Source organism: Panthera tigris, chromosome A1, assembly GCF_018350195.1.
Source record: "Panthera tigris isolate Pti1 chromosome A1, P.tigris_Pti1_mat1.1, whole genome shotgun sequence".
NCBI lineage: Eukaryota > Metazoa > Chordata > Mammalia > Carnivora > Felidae > Panthera > Panthera tigris.
In genome coordinates, this window is record NC_056660.1 from 93977291 (window position 1) to 93994868 (window position 17578).

Genomic DNA, 17578 nt, shown 5'->3' on the forward strand with positions numbered 1-17578 from the left:
AGAGAGGTAGGATTTTCAGAGGGGAAGGTCTCTGTATACTTCTAGAAGTGGACTGCATAAGTAGATGTAGGAAACAAAGCACAAGGCCTGTTCAGGAAACAGTGAGTAGTCCAGTATGGGTTGGATAATGTAGGGAAAGAGCAAGACATTGCTGAACTATTTTGAATACTTTTCTTCCACCATGAGGTCTGTAATTGACTTCCCTACTGCCAGATGCTTACCCATTGTATTATGATCTTTGGAAAATGAAGAAGGTGCAGGAAAGGGGATTTTCATTTCCATAGTCCTTCAACACCGAGACCCCTCGGGCTCTGGGTTGAGCACAAATGAATCCAGCTGACTAGCGCCATACAATCTAAGGAGCAGTTTGCACTTGGTTTTCTAATCTGATTAGAGTAGATGTTTAAGGTCCCTTGGGGGTTAAAACTTCTACAAAATCATAGATTCCACGATGTAGCAAATCTTATTTTGACTACAGATAAAATTCTCAGCATACCTTATACCCTAAATGTGGGGGGGCTCATTATGAAATCCTTGGCACTGGGACCTTCAAAGACGGAAGCACAATATTCCATTCCTATATATGTTGTGTGTGCTGTGGGTCATCTTCGCACAGCAAGGTAAGGCATGAAGTTACTGACATTGATTTTCTCATAAAGATGCAAAACTTGAAGTACAACTGGAAGGTTTGGTGCTCCCCGCCCCAGACTCAGTTACAATTAAGGCAGTTTAAACCAGATAATTGTAAAAATACTTGTGAAGTGTGTTTTAGTTTCTAGCCACTCAATAACTTATGAGATCCAGGCTTAAAAGTTAACTGTTGCAAAGTTAGCACAGAATGACTAAATCCTTTGGGCAAGGATTTAAGAAATAATAATGTAAATATGGTTTGAAAAATACATAAAGCCCCATATATTTTTCAAGGTTATTAGGGATGAAAACAAATAAGGTATGTATATTTAGCTAACCTTAGATTTGTCATTTAGATCAAAAAAGAATAATTAAGTTGATGTTACAAAGTCAAACTCAAGCAGTTTTGAATGCTGAGGTAGTAAATATTCTATCCGAAACCTCAATGGCAAATTTAATGTAATTTAAACACATTTTTGCTACATACACGCATATAAATAAATATATCCACACCCTTCAGTAACTATAAGTGGATAAAGCTAGAGAATAGATCTTTTCCATATCCAACTTATTTGACTCAAAAATAATACCCTTCCCAGCTTTCAACATATATATAAATTTCTTCCCCAGTCTTACAAGATAAATTTGCATAATTCACCCTGTATTATTCCAGCGCTAACTCCTAGCTATATTAATTTAGTACACAGGGCCATCAGTATAAGGAGACTTAAGAATTCATTCTTGGGCAGAAAAATGAGTACCGAAGAGTGATTGCATCACTGTAAACTGAATTGTTCCTTAGCATACCCTGATGCTAACATATGGCAGATCATTAACCATAAAGTACATCATGGGATTTAAGGGACAAAAGTGTAGTTCAAAGTCTTTTGACAAAATCATAATTACCTTTGAAAATAAACACTCAGAATTCTCATCCATGTATTAGCTCCTGTTTGAACATTCCAATCCATTTATTGGAATGCTTTTTTGAAATGCTGCATTACCATTATAGTACAGAATGATAAAATACAGAATCTCACCTGTAAGCAATTACCAGTCTTATAGCATCAGGAAAAATGGTACTTTTAGTCATAGAATGAAATACACAAAAAACCTAAGGCTATCCATTATTCTTTGAGCATTTTCAGGGTAGAAAATGGATTATAAAAAACTCAAAGATGTTCCTGGCTTTACTCATTAAATGCTTTTGACATTGTAAAAATAAGACACAAAATGACACCACAGTTACAACCATTAGGACTCACACTCCTTAAATGATAGGACTGAAGTGCTGTATGCTCAGTTGTCCAGAATTTGTAAAATTCCTTACGTTTCCCACTAAAATAATTGTAAACCAGGCACATTCTCTAAAGCAGCCTTCTAATGTGTCAACATGCCTGCTCTCTCGGCTAGATGTTTGCTACAAAGTAGCAGGAGACGCTTTTTCCCTCCATTATCATCCGGGAAAAATGTAAAACCAAACTGCTGAAATCTTTCTGCCAGCTAGGCTGCCACCTACTGGACCATGTGAGATATAAAGCCAGTCAGTCTCTGTTCCTACTTCCTAACACCGTAGGTCTAAATGCACATGAGAAAAGGCATAACCCATACCTCAAACTGAACTTCCCTGAATGCACACAAAAAGAATCCCTTAGTAAACTGCCTTTTACAGTGGAAAAAATCAGCAGAGTGTTCATTCAACAAGTAAACAATTTCAGTCACTGAGAACTGGTAACGAAGAAGTTTTCTACAGTCTTAGTCTCCTTTTCAACACACTGGAGGCAGATTTGGAGCAAGAGCTGTAGTAATGGGTATACTCTAAAGTCAATCTTCTATGATGATTTGTGTATTAATACAAATCACATTTTTGTGAGCCCATCTACTCTATGGATTTCCTTAGGCATAAACAGAAGTCATGGTAGATACATGCTAACTAGATCACATACACAAGTCTCTTGTCACAAGTATCAAAACTTTTTCCAAGGCTGTTTCCTTTGTGAAGATTCATTTGGGTAGCAAGATCTTTTTCTCTGTACTTCATCCCCAGGCCTGAGATTTGCAGTAATGTAGGACCAGTTTACCATCACTGCCAAAACACTACAAAAAAAAAAAAAAAGAAAAAAAAAGGCAGTAAATTAAACTCAATTTTTGATGTTCCTGGATAAAACTAAGAAAAAAGTTACATGTATTATAAATGTCCTCATACATGTAAGTTATCTATAAGACTATTTCTTTCCACAGGTCCAGGTTACTCTCAGACACATATCAGTAATCATAAATATTTAATAAAACCTAGTATTTTAGGCATGGCTGGGCTTGCATAGTACCTTGTCCCATCTCTGACTATAAGGTATGTACTGTTTTCCAGTAGTGCTGCTAGTATGCACACTTGAGTGATTAGGACCAGTAACCCCCCGTAAGAATGTGGGATAAGAAAGTCATTCTTGGGTTGTCTTCCTTTTCAGTGTCTCGGGAGGCAGATCTGGATTTACTGTACTTCATAGTCATCTTCTGTTTGTATTATGCGTTTCCTAATTCCCCCATCACTATAATTTGAGATCCAACTATGTTCAAAGTGTTAGATATGACAAGAAAGTAATCTCTCCTTTCACGCCGACTAAGAATGGCCTATCATCTCTTCAAATGTTGTCAGTTAATGATCACATAATTTATACAGATGTGCAGACTCCATCAAGAAAACAAAGCGCTGGGCGCCTGGTAGGCCCAGTCGGTTAGGTATCCGCCTTCAGCTCAGGTCATGATCTCACAGTGCTGAGTTCTCAGGCTCCGTGCTGTCAGGGCAGAGCCTGCTTCAGATCCTCTGTCCCCCTCGCTCTTTGCCCCTGTCCCCGTGCACAAGCGCACAGGTCCACGTGTGCTCCCTCTTAAAAATAAACAAACTTAAAAAAAAATTATTAGGGGCGTCTGGGTGGCTCAGTCGGTTAAGCGTCCGACTTCGGCTCAGGTCGTGATCTCGCGGTTCGTGAGTTCAAGCCCCGCGTCGGGCTCTGTGCTGACAGCTCAGAGCCTAGAGCCTGTTTCTGATTCTGTGTCTTCCTCTCTCTGACCCTCCCCCGTTCATGCTCTGTCTCTCTCTGTCTCAAAAATAAATAAACATTAAAAAAAAAAAATTAAGGGGTGCCTGGGTGGCTCAGTTGGTTAAACCTCTGACTTCGGCTCAGGTCATGATCTCACAGTTCATGAGTTCAAGCCCCACGTCGGGCTCTGTGCTGACAGCTCAGAGCCTGGAGTCTGCTTCAGAGTCTGTGTCTCCCTCTCTCTCTGCCCCTCCCTTGCTAGTACTCTGTCTCTGTCTCTCTCTTTCTCTCAAAAATAAATAAAGACATGCAAAAAATTAAAAAATATATATGCCATGCTTTAAAAAAAGGATTAAAAAATTATTAAAGAAAAAAGAAAGAAAGAAAACAAAGCACTGATGTTTTACCTCATAGAGGGTTCCAACCTCCTGGTCTGGGGAGGGAGCAAAGGACTGATTCACATAAATAAACTGCAAGAGAGAAGAAAAAAGGTGACTCATGTTCAGTGGTATCCTGATTAATCTATACTTTTCTGTGCTCCAATCAATCAGCTATTTCAAGGTGTCTTCACAAGTGAAAAAAGCTTCCCTAAACTCCTTCTAATACTAATAAGTTAGTCAACCCAATGAAAGCTTTATAAAGATCAATCACCTCTTTCCTCTGGGTGAACACACATAACAAAACTTCTGGTCCTACAACAGTGGCTCCCAACTTTTTATAACTGAGAAACTTTTAAATACTGTCTTTACAAATAGCATTTAAAGGTTTATTCAAGGAATTGCTGGAAATATAAATTTTCCCATTTACTCATAATTAAAGACAGGCTTTCTCGTAAGGAAATTCCACACAGATACAGCCCCAAATCAAGAAATCTAGTATTTGAGCTACTTTGTGCATTTTGGGATGGGAGTATAAATGCCACACGTTTGGACTTAAAAACATTTTTTTTTTTTTTAACCTTTATCACCTTTGAAGACTCTCAAAAGTACTGAACATCAGTGGAGTACCACTACTGTTTAGTCACACTTCCAGCCATATGAGATTAAAAAAAAGTAATGTAACTGAAACCTAGTATCCTTATAGCCTTGTTCTTTAAAGGATTCACTGTTCAATGCTTCGGTGGTCTGTTCTTACTAAAACATTTCTAGTACTTAAAACATTTCTGAAGATAACTGAAACAAAAGGCCTCGGTGTCAAAGTGGGTTTTGATAATTTTCTTTTTAGAAAACAAACAACATTATTTGCAGGTAACATATTCAATTTTCCTTTGTAATCAAACTTGAAGACTAAAATTTCCTGGGCTTAGCATAGTCTTAACTGGAAAAAAAAAAGACAACCAAACATCAGATCCTACGTGGATCACCACCTATAGCAAGAATAAATGTTTCTTCCATTTCTCCCTTAGGCAATACAGTGTGGTAACTAAGAACAGAGGCTCTACAGAGATGGATCTAGGTTTGAATCTTGGCTCCAAATACAAATAACCTTTCTCACCCTGCTTCTTTATCTGCAAATGTGGAAAATAACAGTACTTGTGCTTCATGGGACTGTTGGAAAAGATAAAATGAGATAAGACACATCACCTATCAGTGCCTGGTACATATACATATACATATACATATACATATACACATACACATACACATACACATACACATACATATACTGTGCTGACAGCACAGAGCCTGCTTGGGATTCTCTCTCTCTCCTTCTCTCTCTACCCCTAACCCTGGCTTGTGCACTCTCTCTCTCAAAATAAATAAACTTAAAAAAAAATTCCACAGAAGTAAAATGTGAAAAATGCAATCTTTTGGGGGCACCTGGGTGGCTCAGTTGGTTAAGCATCTGACTTTGGCTCCGGTCATGATCTCGCAGTTCATGAGTTCGAGCTCTGCATCAGGCTCCGTGCTCACAGCTTGGAGCCTGGAGCCTGCTTTGGATTCTGTGTCTCCCTCTCTCTCTGCTCCTCCCCTGCTTGCACTCTGTCTCTGTCTCTCTCTCAAAAATAAATAAACATTACAAAAAAAAAACCAAAAACCTTAAAATGCAATCTTTTGTTAAATGCTACATCTTCAGAAGATAAATTTTTTTTCAAGAAACATTTAAGATTGTATTTATTTTATTTGAGAGAGAGAGAGAGAGAGAGAGAGCGAGCACGTGAGCACACAGAGGAGGGGGGCAGAGGGACAGAGAGAGAGAGTCCCAAGCAGGCTCCATACCCAGCATAGAGTGTGATGCAGGGCCTGGGGTCATGACCTGAGCTGAAATCAAGAATCAGATGTTCAACTGACTAAGCTGGCCAGACGCCCTGGGAAGATTAAAAATTGATTTTGTTTTTAAATCACTAGTCTTTCATTGTTATGAAGTTTTTTTTTTCTAGTAGCTTCCGCAGGAAGGGTTCATGGGGACAATTCCAAATTCTTGCACATTGCTAATAGTTTGTGCCTATTAAAAGTCAGTTTTGTTGCATATAAAATCCTTATCTCACATTTTCTTTCTTTGTAACTTTGCTGTCAAAGCTTGATGATAAACTAATTTTCTTTCAAAGTCATGTCCTCTTTTTCTCCCCTGTATGTGCAAAGGAGTTTTTTCTTTTAGTTTCAAGTGTAGTACAATCTTACCAGAATGTTTCCTGGGTACTTGTTATTCTTTGTTGATATTCTCAGGCACTTTTTCACTATGTAGTTTCAAATCTTTTAAGACATTTTCCTTGGGGCACCTGGGTGGCTCACTCAATTAAGTGTCCGACTTCGGCTCAGGTCATGGTCTCATGGGTTCAGGCCCAGTGTCAGGCTCTGTGCCAACAATTCAAGCCTGAAGGCTGCTTTGGATTCTGTTTCTCCCTCTCTCTCTGTCCCTACCCTGCTCGTGCTCTCTCTCTCAAAAATAAGTAAAAACATTAATAAAAATGGTTTATGGTTTCAAATTAATGTTTTGATTTATAGTTTTAAATTATTTGTTTTGTTCCTTTGCTTTGCTTTCTCAGGGACCCCTGTTAACCATATGTTCACTCTCCTTTGCTCATACTCACCATTTGCCACCTTTTCTTATTTAATTTTATGTTTGAGAGAGAGAGAGAGAGAGAGAGAGAGAGAGAGAGAACACGCAAGTAGGGGAGGGGGAGAGAGGGAGACACAAAATCTGAAGCAGGCCCCAGGCTCTGTGGGGGCTCGAACTCATGAACCACGAGACCCTCAATCAACTGAACCACCTAGACGCCCTTGCCACCTTTTCTGAAATCTTTTCTACCTTCCATTTTTTTCTTTGTTTAAAAAATTGGTTTTTGCCTTCTGCTTTTCCTAAAGCATTATCTGTTATTTGCTTTTATGTTTCTTCTACTTAAATCTCCATTTCTGAAATAACTTTTATTTATAAATCTTTTCCTTAGCTCTGTCACTTCACTTGAGTTTTACTGATGCTGATTATGGTTTTCTTAATGTCTTTTAGCTCGTTTTGAAATAAGTTAGTTATTGACTTCTATCACAGGCACATCTTTCTGGCATGCCTTGGTCTTCAGGAATGCCATTATTTTCTTGTAACATTGTATGGGACTTGAGCTTTGTACTTCTCCATTGCTTACTTTTATATATAATTTGTTTTCTTCAACTTTGAGCTTTCCACTGTTCCTCTCCACTTTGATCTGGTCTTTCTCTCTTCTCTCAGGTTGTTACGCTGCTCAATTTTGTTTCACTTCCAGAAGCTCTTCCTCAGTAGAGGAGCCCCACTGAGTCTGTTTTGACAGCTCTTTGGAGCTAGACTGTTCCAGCCTCTTCAGTCCTCCTTAGCACTGATACATATGTAATCACCTGCTACTGGAGAGGACCCTCTCAGGTTCAGCTACCATTCTTTTTTTTTTTTTTTAATTTTTTTTTTTCAACGTTTTTTATTTATTTTTGGGACAGAGAGAGACAGAGCATGAATGGGGGAGGGGCAGAGAGAGAGGCAGACACAGAATCGGAAACAGGCTCCGAGCCATCAGCCCAGAGCCTGACGCGGGGCTCGAACTCACAGACCGTGAGATCGTGACCTGGCTGAAGTCGGACGCTTAACCGACTGCGCCACCCAGGCGCCCCTCAGCTACCATTCTTAAACTGACCTGCTCCACTTTCCAGGGAATACTTGTTGGCTATTTTCAGGTTCTCCTTTTCCCAGTGCTGTCAGATAACAATCTGTTGCTTCCATGCTTCTCTTGGCATATTTGCTGATACCATGCATTTTAGGGTTCATGAGGATACTCTGTCATACAGTTTTTTCTTTTAATTTTTAAAAATGTTTTTATTTATTTTTGAGAGAGAGAGCGAGCGAGCACGAATGGGGGAAGGGCAGAAAGAGAGGGAGACACAAAATCCGAGGCAGGGTCCAGGCTCTGAGCTGTCAGCACGGAGTCTGACATGGGGTTCGAACTCACGAACCGTGAGATCAAGACCTGAGCCCAAGTCAGACGCTCAACCAACTAAGCCACCTAAGCGTCCCCAATTTTTTTTTTTTTTTTTACTGTTTATTTATTTTTGAGAGAGAGAGGCAGGCAGAGCATGAGTCAGGGAGGGACAGACCTGAGCTGAAGTTGGAAGTTTAACCGACTAAGCCACCCAGGTGCCCGTCATCCAATTTTGTTATAAATACTGATCAACGTTTTTTGGTTTTGGTATCTAGTCGACTCTGTTTTTGTGGGAATTTGGAAACTTGATGACACCTCTGACACCACTTTGCTTAAAATAACATCCATTTTACTCAAAATAATGTGGGGTACACCTGGATGAAAGTCAGATTGAGTTCTACTTTAATTGATGAAAGTGACAAAATGATTCTACTTTTTTTTTTCCTACTGCTGAAATGGGAAGAACTAATCGGATTCACTACAAAGGTTTAAAGTCAAACCATACCAAACTGCTATTTTTATGTTACAGTGGTTGACTGATGACAATTTTATGTGGTTCAACCTAATACATACTGATATCTATCAGGTCCTTTCAGATTACTGGATATAGGCAATACAAAGAGTCAAGAGTCTAACATTAACATAGAACACAGCATCATTTCATTTTGTATTCATTAATTTCTAATAGTAATGCCTTATTTGGTACTCCTCTGGGTTTCTATTTCACCATCCCTTCAGGCTGCACCCTTAGTAGAGACAGCCTCTGCTCATTTCTTTTAAGTATTAGGTCCTCATTCCCCTAATTTTTCCATTTAGACTTGGAGTCTAGGCAAGGTCCTCTGCTACCATATGCATGTGGATGACACTATAATCTTGTGCCCATCTCTGGCATTTATTTAATTAAATTCTATATGGCATTCTTATAAAACAGATGCTTTACACACTCTCATTGGTCACAAAGGCAACTTCCTCTGGAAGAATCCTTGGTTTTATGCTATTCCTGTCTCAAATAACTTCTAGTGATTGACCTACCTTGCACTTACTTTTGTGCCTATAAACCTTTCATGAGAGCCACTTCTAGCCAAACTCTTAGATCTGTTTCTTCCTCTTTAATGGCAGAAATATATTTCAACACATTCCACTTTAATAAATTAATTCACTCATCTTATACATTCTCACTCCTAAGTTTACAAGCAACTCTATCCCTCCCCAACACTAATACATACAAACTCTTAATTTTTATTTTAAAAATACTTAGTGATTCTTCAATTACCTATCCACTCATACACTATCTGTATTAATACTAAGATTGTGATATGCAGATAAAGGGATCTTATATACTACTATGTGACAAAAAAATACCAGATGCCTGGAGACATTTAAATTTCTGTAGTCAAATACTAAATTAAAAACCAGTGGCATTTAAAATATTAATCCTTACAAATGCTACCACAAAGTACTATATTATGAAATAGGTATCTCTCTTAGTTCTTCGATGATATGTGGCAAAAATATATTACTTACCTCAATACTGGGAAGAAAGGAACATTGATAACAAAATAAATAAATAAATAAAAAAACCCAGAATTTTTCTGTACTAATGTTCTATGAGAGATCTTTCTGCATGGGCATTCAGTGACTGAGAAAAACCACCAATATAGTAGGTACAAAAGTGGTTCACAATGTAAAAGCAAATCTAAAATTCATTTCATTTTGGGGTTCCCCAGAGAATTTAATAAAGTACAGAAATTCCACCAACATCTCAGTATACAACAATTATTTGTGGTTGCCTAGGAACTAATGTGAATTTATGTAGGCAAATGATCACTGTTGCTTTCATACCAACTGTTCAGAGGCCACAAGCTTAAGGAATTTTTTGATGAAGTCAATGAGTCCTTGAATGGTTCGGGTTCGCTCTACAGCCCACTTCTTTGTTTTCATTATAGGGGTGTCTCCCACAGCCTTCAAGAGGACATCAACTGTCAAAGAAAAAAAAAATCCTGGCAATTATACTGAGCATCCAAAGAGAATGTGATATAAAAGACTTCAGAAAACTTAAACCTTTAATCTACACACGTTTGTGTATTTATGATACTGGAGGGATGTCCAAGACGTAGAAATGTTAGGCGATATTCTTTTTCATCATACTTTTGTGGATTCTTTCCCGTGATTCTACAGTCCCACAAAGGTTTCCCCATGAAACTGACCTTTAAAATGTATTTGGACATAACGGGCAATTCCAAAGAGAATAAATGTAAATATTTGGTCAATAAAGATACGAAAAAATCTTTATGATAAGGTCATGGCCTTTTTCATCAGCCAAACTAGTAAAATTACAGTAACTGTGTAGACATTATTACTGTTGGGAAAACAAAATGGTACATATACCTTTTCTGGAAAGTATTATGGTAATACAAATCAAAGTGCTTAAGATATGTTTTGACTCAGCAAAACTTCTAGGAATCTAATCTAAGAAAATATAAGATGTGAAAAGAGTCACTTAGAAGGATTTCACCTTTGCTGAAGAATTCATTTTTATAGAAACAAACAAAAAAACCTGGTAAACCTAAATATGTAGCAAGGATATTTAGAAGAGATTGGCTAAATGAAGGATATTACACTCTCTGATAAAATTTAAATAATATAGTAAAGTATACACATTCTAAACTCCTTGGATTCAAAATCCTGGCTCTGCTACTTGCTAGGTATATATATCTGGATAAGCTTTTATTTATTTATTTATTTTGAGAGAGAGAAGGTGAGAGAGAGAGAACGCACAGGGAAGAGGCAGAGACTGAGAGGGAGAGAGAATCCAAGGCAGGCACCACACTGTCAACACAGAGCCTGACACAGGGCTTGAACCCACACAAACTGTGAGATCATTACCTGAGCTGAGATCAAGAGTCAGACACTCAATCTACTGAGTCACTCAGGCGCCCCATGGATAAGCTTTTTAATCTCTCTGTGCCACAGTTTCTCCATTTGTAAAACGGTATCATCATCTACTTCATAAGGTTGGCAGGATTAAATGAGTTAATATGTGTAAAGTACTCAGAGCAATATCAGCTCATACTTACTGAGCCTTAGGATTAAGCAGCCATTAGAGAAACATATTATAAAAGCATATTTAACAGTATGACTTATCAAAATGCACTAAATATAAAACAGCATGTATAATAGGATATTGATTTCATTAAAACCATCACACATATTCACGTAAATGTGAAATATGCACCAAAATGCTACTTCTCAGTAGTGACATTATAGACGATCATTTGATTGGATTTGTGCTTTTTGTAACCACCAACTTTTCCACAATAAACTTAATAAAGGAAAGTAATAGTATTAAAACGAAAGTACTAGATAATTTCAGATAGAGAAATCGTTTCAATAATCCAAAACACAACAGTGCTAATAATGCAAAGACTATGAACCTTTCTCCTAAAGTTACTTTGCTTACAACAAAAAAACAAAACACAAACAAAACCCAGACATCTACAATCAAAAGTAACACTGAAAGCAAAGTAGTGTACTGCTGCCCCCTAAAGTTAGCTCTCTTCTATTACATCCTTCTTGACTCACTCTTTGGTATTAAAAATGGATGGAGATTTCCACCAGGTCACTGAAATCAATTTCTCAAGCTTACCCCTGGAATGAAGGCACCTAGAACACAGAACACATACAACTTATCTTCCTGATAAAGTTTATCTTCCTTTTTCCATATAATAATTATGGCTTCAGTTACCTAAATAGGGATGAATTGGGAGGTAACAGAAGATTTTGGTGGATTCACCTTCCAAACCTCCCCTAATTCCGTGGGGACTATCAATAACTCAGTTGTAATTGGGAATTTCAGTAAAGTGAAGCAGAAAATATTGTGAGTTACATATGCTGCTGAAGGAACAAGAGTGGGAGGGCAAGAAGCTAGAGAAGGGAAAGTTACTTATTGTAGTTATACCTTAACTTTTTCTTTTTTAAAATTCGACATGTGATTTGCCTAGAGTTCTCAACCCTAGCTATATATTAGAATCAACTAGGAGAACATTTACAAGAATACAGGTATCTAATATCAATTAAATGAGAATCTTTTGAAAGCAGGGCATTGGTATGTTCAAAAGCTCTCCCAGGACATCCTAATGAGTTCCTAAGGACCAACAACCTTGGTGAGCTTCAAGAATCTTTATTCTTCTGTAGATTAAAACAAAGTGGATCATATGAAATACTGAAGCTTCTTTCACCAGAAGAGATCCTCAAAAAAAGGACAACTTCAGGGTAGAAATTCAACAGCTAGCAGCTAAGTTTTACATCACAGAGGCAAACTCCAATGTTTCCAAGAGCCAGAAAATGAAAATAGGATCTTCCAAAGGTGGTTTAAAGAAAAACAAAACAAGGGGCGCCTGGGTGGCTCAGTCGGTTAAGCGTCCGACTTCGGCTCAGGTCACGATCTTGCGGTATGTGAGTTCGAGCCCCGCGTCGGGCTCTGTGCTGACTGCTCAGAGCCTGGAGCCTGTTTCAGATTCTGTGTCTCCCTCTCTCTCTGACCCTCCCCCGTTCATGCTGTGTCTCTCTCTGTCTCAGAAATGAATAAATGTTAAAAAAAAAAAAAAAAAAAAAAAAAACCACCCACCCAACTATGTAGACCAAAGAAAACATGCCATATAACCCCGAGTCCATATCTGGGTTGTGAGCCATTGTTTTTTCGCCTCTGTTTTACTCAGCTATCTTCAGGATCAAGTAGTAAGCTTTTGACTAAGGCTGTTAAAGCCAAAAAAACAAAAGAACCTTTGAAAAGTCTGTTCCTGCTTACAGTAAAAATGAAGGAAAAAAAAAATAGCAAGAATCCATAAAAACCACGGAATTCTTCAGAAATAAAGATTCTAGCGGTAATCTACACAAATAATCTTGGGTTTCTGTTTCTCTGCTAATGTATCATGTGGAAATAACAGAACAAGTTTTCCCACAAATGTAAAGGTCATCTGACTTAAAAGGGAGACAGTGCTGGGAGAGTCAATTCTCCAAAAGCAACAGCAACTGAATGAAGTTCTATTGAGAGGCTGTGAGATCAGGAAGTAGAAAACATACCATACCCATATTTAAAATTCTGGAGTGAGAAAAACGGTCTGAGGCCCAGGGTCAAATGATCCGCATCGTAATTGCTGATTTCAGTCCTTTTTCATCTGCAACTCTACATACAGTGCTCGAGGACAAGTGATTTCGTTAGGATTTTCCGTATTTTACAATGACAAACCAATTCTCAAGCAATGAAGGGTTGAGGGTTCAACCAATGAAATGACTCGCTTATAAAGGTTCCAAAATGGGCTGGAGGGAGTGGGCGGGGGAGGCGATGCTTATGCCTTTGGTTTTCTTTGAACATTCTTTACCCTTGATCAAATTTTAGTTTTTTGGTACAAGGAGTGAATTCGCGCGCCGTTGGTACAAAAAACAGCGAACCGGCCGGAAGGCGTGGATTCTAATCCAGGCTTGCTACCGACCATCCCTATCACCGTCCATCCCTATCACCATAAGTCGTTAATCAAATAATTAGGTCCCATACACACTAAGAGCCTGCAGCCACCGAGATCCCGCTCGGCTCCCATCTTCAACGACCTCGCAGTCTGGACAACTGAAAGGAAGAATCGAAGGCAATGTAGTAAGTACCGTGGCAGCCAAGAACCGGTACCACACTGCTAAGGTGCGTCCAGAGATGGCTTTCTAGAGAAGGACTCGACTCAAAGGTCTCGAAAGCCGAAAACTACACTTCCTCTCTCCTGACAGGTCAAAAGCCACGCCTGGGACCAGCCCTCCTCTAAATTTTGCTTCTTTATTGGCCGCCAGGGACCTAGTCGGACGCACTCTAAGCCTCCCGCCACTGCCTAGAAAGAAACTGCTCTCAAAATTACTTTTTTTCTTGGTGTCGCCGGCAGGTTCCTCTGTTCCCGGGGAGACTGCAGCGGAAGAAGGAGGCTCCGGAGTGGCTGTTTCTGGGGAGACCTCCGTAGGTCCTTCGCCATCAGTAGTACTTGAGGGAGGGAGCTGCAGCGCAGACTCCGGCTCCTCAGCCATCTTGCTCAGTGGAAGGCGAGGGCGGAAGTGGTGGCTCAGCGCGTGCAGTGGGCGGGCTTTACGCCGAGGGCGCCGCTACGGAGGCGCCAGAGTAGGCGGGGACGACCCAACCCAACGGGGCTGGTTGGAGTTGCCGGTTGGTCCTCTATGTGGAACCTGTCGCAGAGCCCTGACTCTTAATACCGCAACTACGGTTTTCTCACAGCAACAGCCCCCGGAAGGAGTCACTGAACCACGTACCCGCGCCCCGCCAAGCGCGCAAGCGCCTGTCCGACCAGCGGGCTCGGGGCTGGAGATGTTTCCGCTTCCCTTCACGCCGGCCCCGCCCCGGCCCCGCCCAGACCCCGCCCCGCGGCTCGGGAGCGCGCTCGCGCGCGTGCGGGAGGGGGCGGGTGGGGAAGGATCGCCGGCGAGATCCCGAGGCGAGGCTCGCGCGCCCGCCCCCGCCCTGGCCCCCAGCGCCCACCCGGTCGGCCCGGCTCAGCCATGATCAAGGCGATCCTCATCTTCAACAACCACGGGAAGCCGCGGCTCTCCAAGTTCTACCAGCCCTACGTGAGTATCCCGCCGCCGCCGATCCGCGAGAGGGGGAGTCGTTGGCGGCTGGCAGCGCCCTCAGGGCGACCCCCTCAGGCGCGCCTCGGCCCGTCGCGCGCCCCGGCCGCCTCGCGCTTCCCGGGCTGTCAGCTTCCCGCCGGGCGTGAGCTAGGTGCTCACCTCCCTCCGCGCTCCCGTGCTCCGACGGGGTTCTGCCCAGGCGGCTCCTCCGCCCGTCTGTGGGCTGGGTGTCTCCCCGGCGGCGCGGGCGAGGCCCGGGGGACTGCCCGGCGCGGGGCCCTCGGCGGTGGGGCGGCCGCAGCCCACCTGTGCCCTCGAGCCCACCCGGCGGAGCCCCGGCCTTCCTGCCGCCCGCGGCTTCTGTGCGCGCCGAGCCCCACCTCCCCGACTCGCAGCCTTTCCTGGTCGAGTTCTTTCTCTCCTCCTGTGGACAGAGAGGCTTCTGTTTTCCCCCCGTAATCCTCTGGTCGCGCAGGAACTTGGGCTTCCTGCGATCAGCCGGGCGCTCGCTCTGTGCGGTCTCTCCCTTGTGTTGCCATACAGCCAACGGCCGCCCGGTGTGACTTTCAGGTGTCTCTTTATTAAAGAAGAGAAGTGAGGACCTAACCTTTCGCTCGGGCTTCTCCCCTAGTGGCTGTAAATTAGGTCCTGCAATAACCGGCGACGTTTGTCCGCTGAGAACGGTTGACTGTCTCTACCTGAAAGTTACGATGTCAGCCTGCTGGTCTGGCAGTTCCCGGCCGAAGGGAATTTGCCCTCGTTTGTAGCTTTTCTCCCATTTAGGAGGAATAGTCATATTCCTGAAACTCTTTGACAAGTGTAAATGTTGTTGAAGAAAACGCAGGAGGTTTTAAGGGAGTAAGGATAAGTAATTTATCAATGATTGAGGAAGGGTTACAGACATATGTGCCCATCTGGGGGCAAAATTCACCCCCAGGTAAAACATAACATTGAGCTGTCAGGGTAAGGATTGATGTAGGGGTACAACTATTGGGGCGCTTCTGCTTATAGTCAGAAATGGACTTTCAACTAAAGATTGAACTTGTGCCAAGGCTAACACTTCTCTGCAGATAAAGCCCAGATGGAAAGGATTGCTGCCGTTAAAAATTAAATGTGAAAATGTCACTTTGCTGAAAATGATAATGCAGTCTGTGGAGGTGTTAGTCGAAGTGAGAAATCTTGAGCTTATTCCTCATTTTCTTAAGTGGTTTTGCTTTTGCTAGTGAGAAAGAATATTTTCTCCTTTTCCTGTTTGGTTTTAGTGTAGTATAATTCAAATACTCGTGCTCTAGTCGCGAACTCAACATTGTTTGTTAACCCAGAATAAAATGGTAGTCGATCCTTCTGACTGGGGAAAAAAAAATGCCCTTAACTTTACATTGTTACCCATCTTTTTCTTAACCATATTGCGTTGGCTGTCCATTTGCAGTATAGAAAAGCTACGTCGCAATACAGAAACAGAAATCAAAGATGTGTTTTTTCATACTTACACTTAACAATCATTATTCAAAACAGTTAGGTTTCTTGCAAATCCGTAATGTCAGTGTAACCACTCATGTGGTGCAGTATTTAAGCATCTGCAGAAAAATGTATTTAATTTGGAAATCCAAGAATACATGTTTCTCTGATCCAAAAATGGATCAGAAATACTTTTTGCTTTTGCTTAGGGGTAACAGTGAAGGTTAATGTGGGAAGAGACAGTTCTGGCAGCAGTGGCAACTCTGGTGTCATTTTTGGCCATTGCATTAGTGACAGTGTTACTGGGGGCAGGGAGCTAAGAGGTGTGCACAGAAGAGCCTAGCGCTCGCTGGACATGTAGAAGTGGGGATGCCAGGAGCTGCTTCTGTGCATCAGTCTTTTAGAAATTGGGTTCTGCCAACTATGTTTTTGTCTTTCAAGAATAATGTAACATGGGGGCACCTGGGCAGCTCAGTCAGTTAAGCGTGTGGCTTCAGCCCAGGTCATGATCTCGCGGTCAGCAGATGTGTCAGGCTCTGTGCTGGCAGCTCAGAGCCTGGATGGAGCCTGCTTTGGATTCTGTGTCTCCGTCTGTATCCCTCCCCCACTTGTGTGCTCTCTCTCTCTCTCTCTCAAAAATAAACATTAAAAAAGAAAAGAATGATGTCACATAATTATTTGCTTCTACTAGATCATAACCTGTTTGAGGGCAGAAATCTTTTTTATGCATTTATTCCATTAGCCAGTTTGTCAGCATATATTCATTTCATGCCTACCGTGTCCAGGTGGTGTTTTAAAATCTGGAAATGAGCAACTTCTCTTTTGGCAGGGGACGGACAAAGCCAATACATAGAGTATATACTGTGTCAGATGGTAGTAAGTGCTGTGGAAAAAATAAAGCAGGGAAGGGTGATAGGGAACACAAGGATGACTGTTTAAAATAGGATAGTTGTGGAACTTCTCACTGAGAGGGTGATGTTTGAGCAAAGCCTTGAAGGAGTTAAGAAGGCCAGCCTTGTGGGTATCTGAGGGAAGATCATTCCTGGCAGAGGAAGCAGCAGATGCAAAGGCCCTGAGGATGGAATGCCTATTTGAAGATCCAGAACACCAAGAAAACTGGTGTGGCCCAAGCAGACTGTGCATGGAAAGAGTCCTTGGAAACAAGGTGTATTTGTGTAGGGCTTCCGAGTTTATTCTTTTCTCACTGCCTGGAATGTCCTTCTCTTCTATTGCCAGATGTCCAGATTTGACCTCCTGTTCCCCATTTAACTCAAACATCACTTAAACATTTCCTGAACCTTTTTTATCTTGCTGGATGACTCTGCCTGGTTCTTAGGATTTTATTTTTATCTTAATGGTATAATATTTAGTTTCACAGTCTGTAATTCCTTGGAGGCATCCTATAGGTTCCTTGAGAGAAGGGATCAGGTTTGAGATATATTTGTGTCACCCC

The 17578-nt window shown here is 41.4% G+C and overlaps 2 protein-coding genes across 4 annotated transcripts in view; one reads left to right on the forward strand and one right to left on the reverse strand.

Moving 5' to 3' along the window:
* Positions 1-1570: 1570 nt before the first annotated feature.
* Positions 1571-14428, reverse strand: ATG12 (autophagy related 12). Of its 3 annotated transcripts, XR_006216077.1 has the most exons (5): positions 13947-14420; positions 9889-10025; positions 5163-5215; positions 4076-4138; positions 2701-2727 (listed from the first exon to the last, which is right to left on the reverse strand). XR_006216077.1 is itself a non-coding variant. In XM_007086830.3 (4 exons), exons 1-4 carry the CDS (start codon positions 14107-14109, stop codon positions 2668-2670), a joined length of 423 nt encoding a protein of 140 aa, XP_007086892.1. In that variant the 5' UTR covers positions 14110-14418; the 3' UTR covers positions 1571-2667. The 3 variants fall into 3 exon arrangements, 2 of the variants coding, with proteins under 2 accessions (XP_007086892.1, XP_042838549.1); XM_007086830.3 differs by lacking the exon at positions 5163-5215 and having other exon boundaries at positions 1571-2727; positions 13947-14418; XM_042982615.1 differs by lacking the exons at positions 2701-2727; positions 5163-5215; positions 9889-10025 and having other exon boundaries at positions 4077-4138; positions 13947-14428.
* A 43-nt stretch (positions 14429-14471) lies between these two features.
* Positions 14472-17578, forward strand: part of AP3S1 (adaptor related protein complex 3 subunit sigma 1) — a 72085-nt gene continuing 68978 nt past the window's right edge. Inside the window, exon 1 of the mRNA XM_042982604.1 lies at positions 14472-14664. Within this exon, the coding sequence (XP_042838538.1) occupies positions 14596-14664 (69 nt within the window). The 5' untranslated portion in view covers positions 14472-14595. The remainder of the gene's footprint in view (positions 14665-17578) is intronic.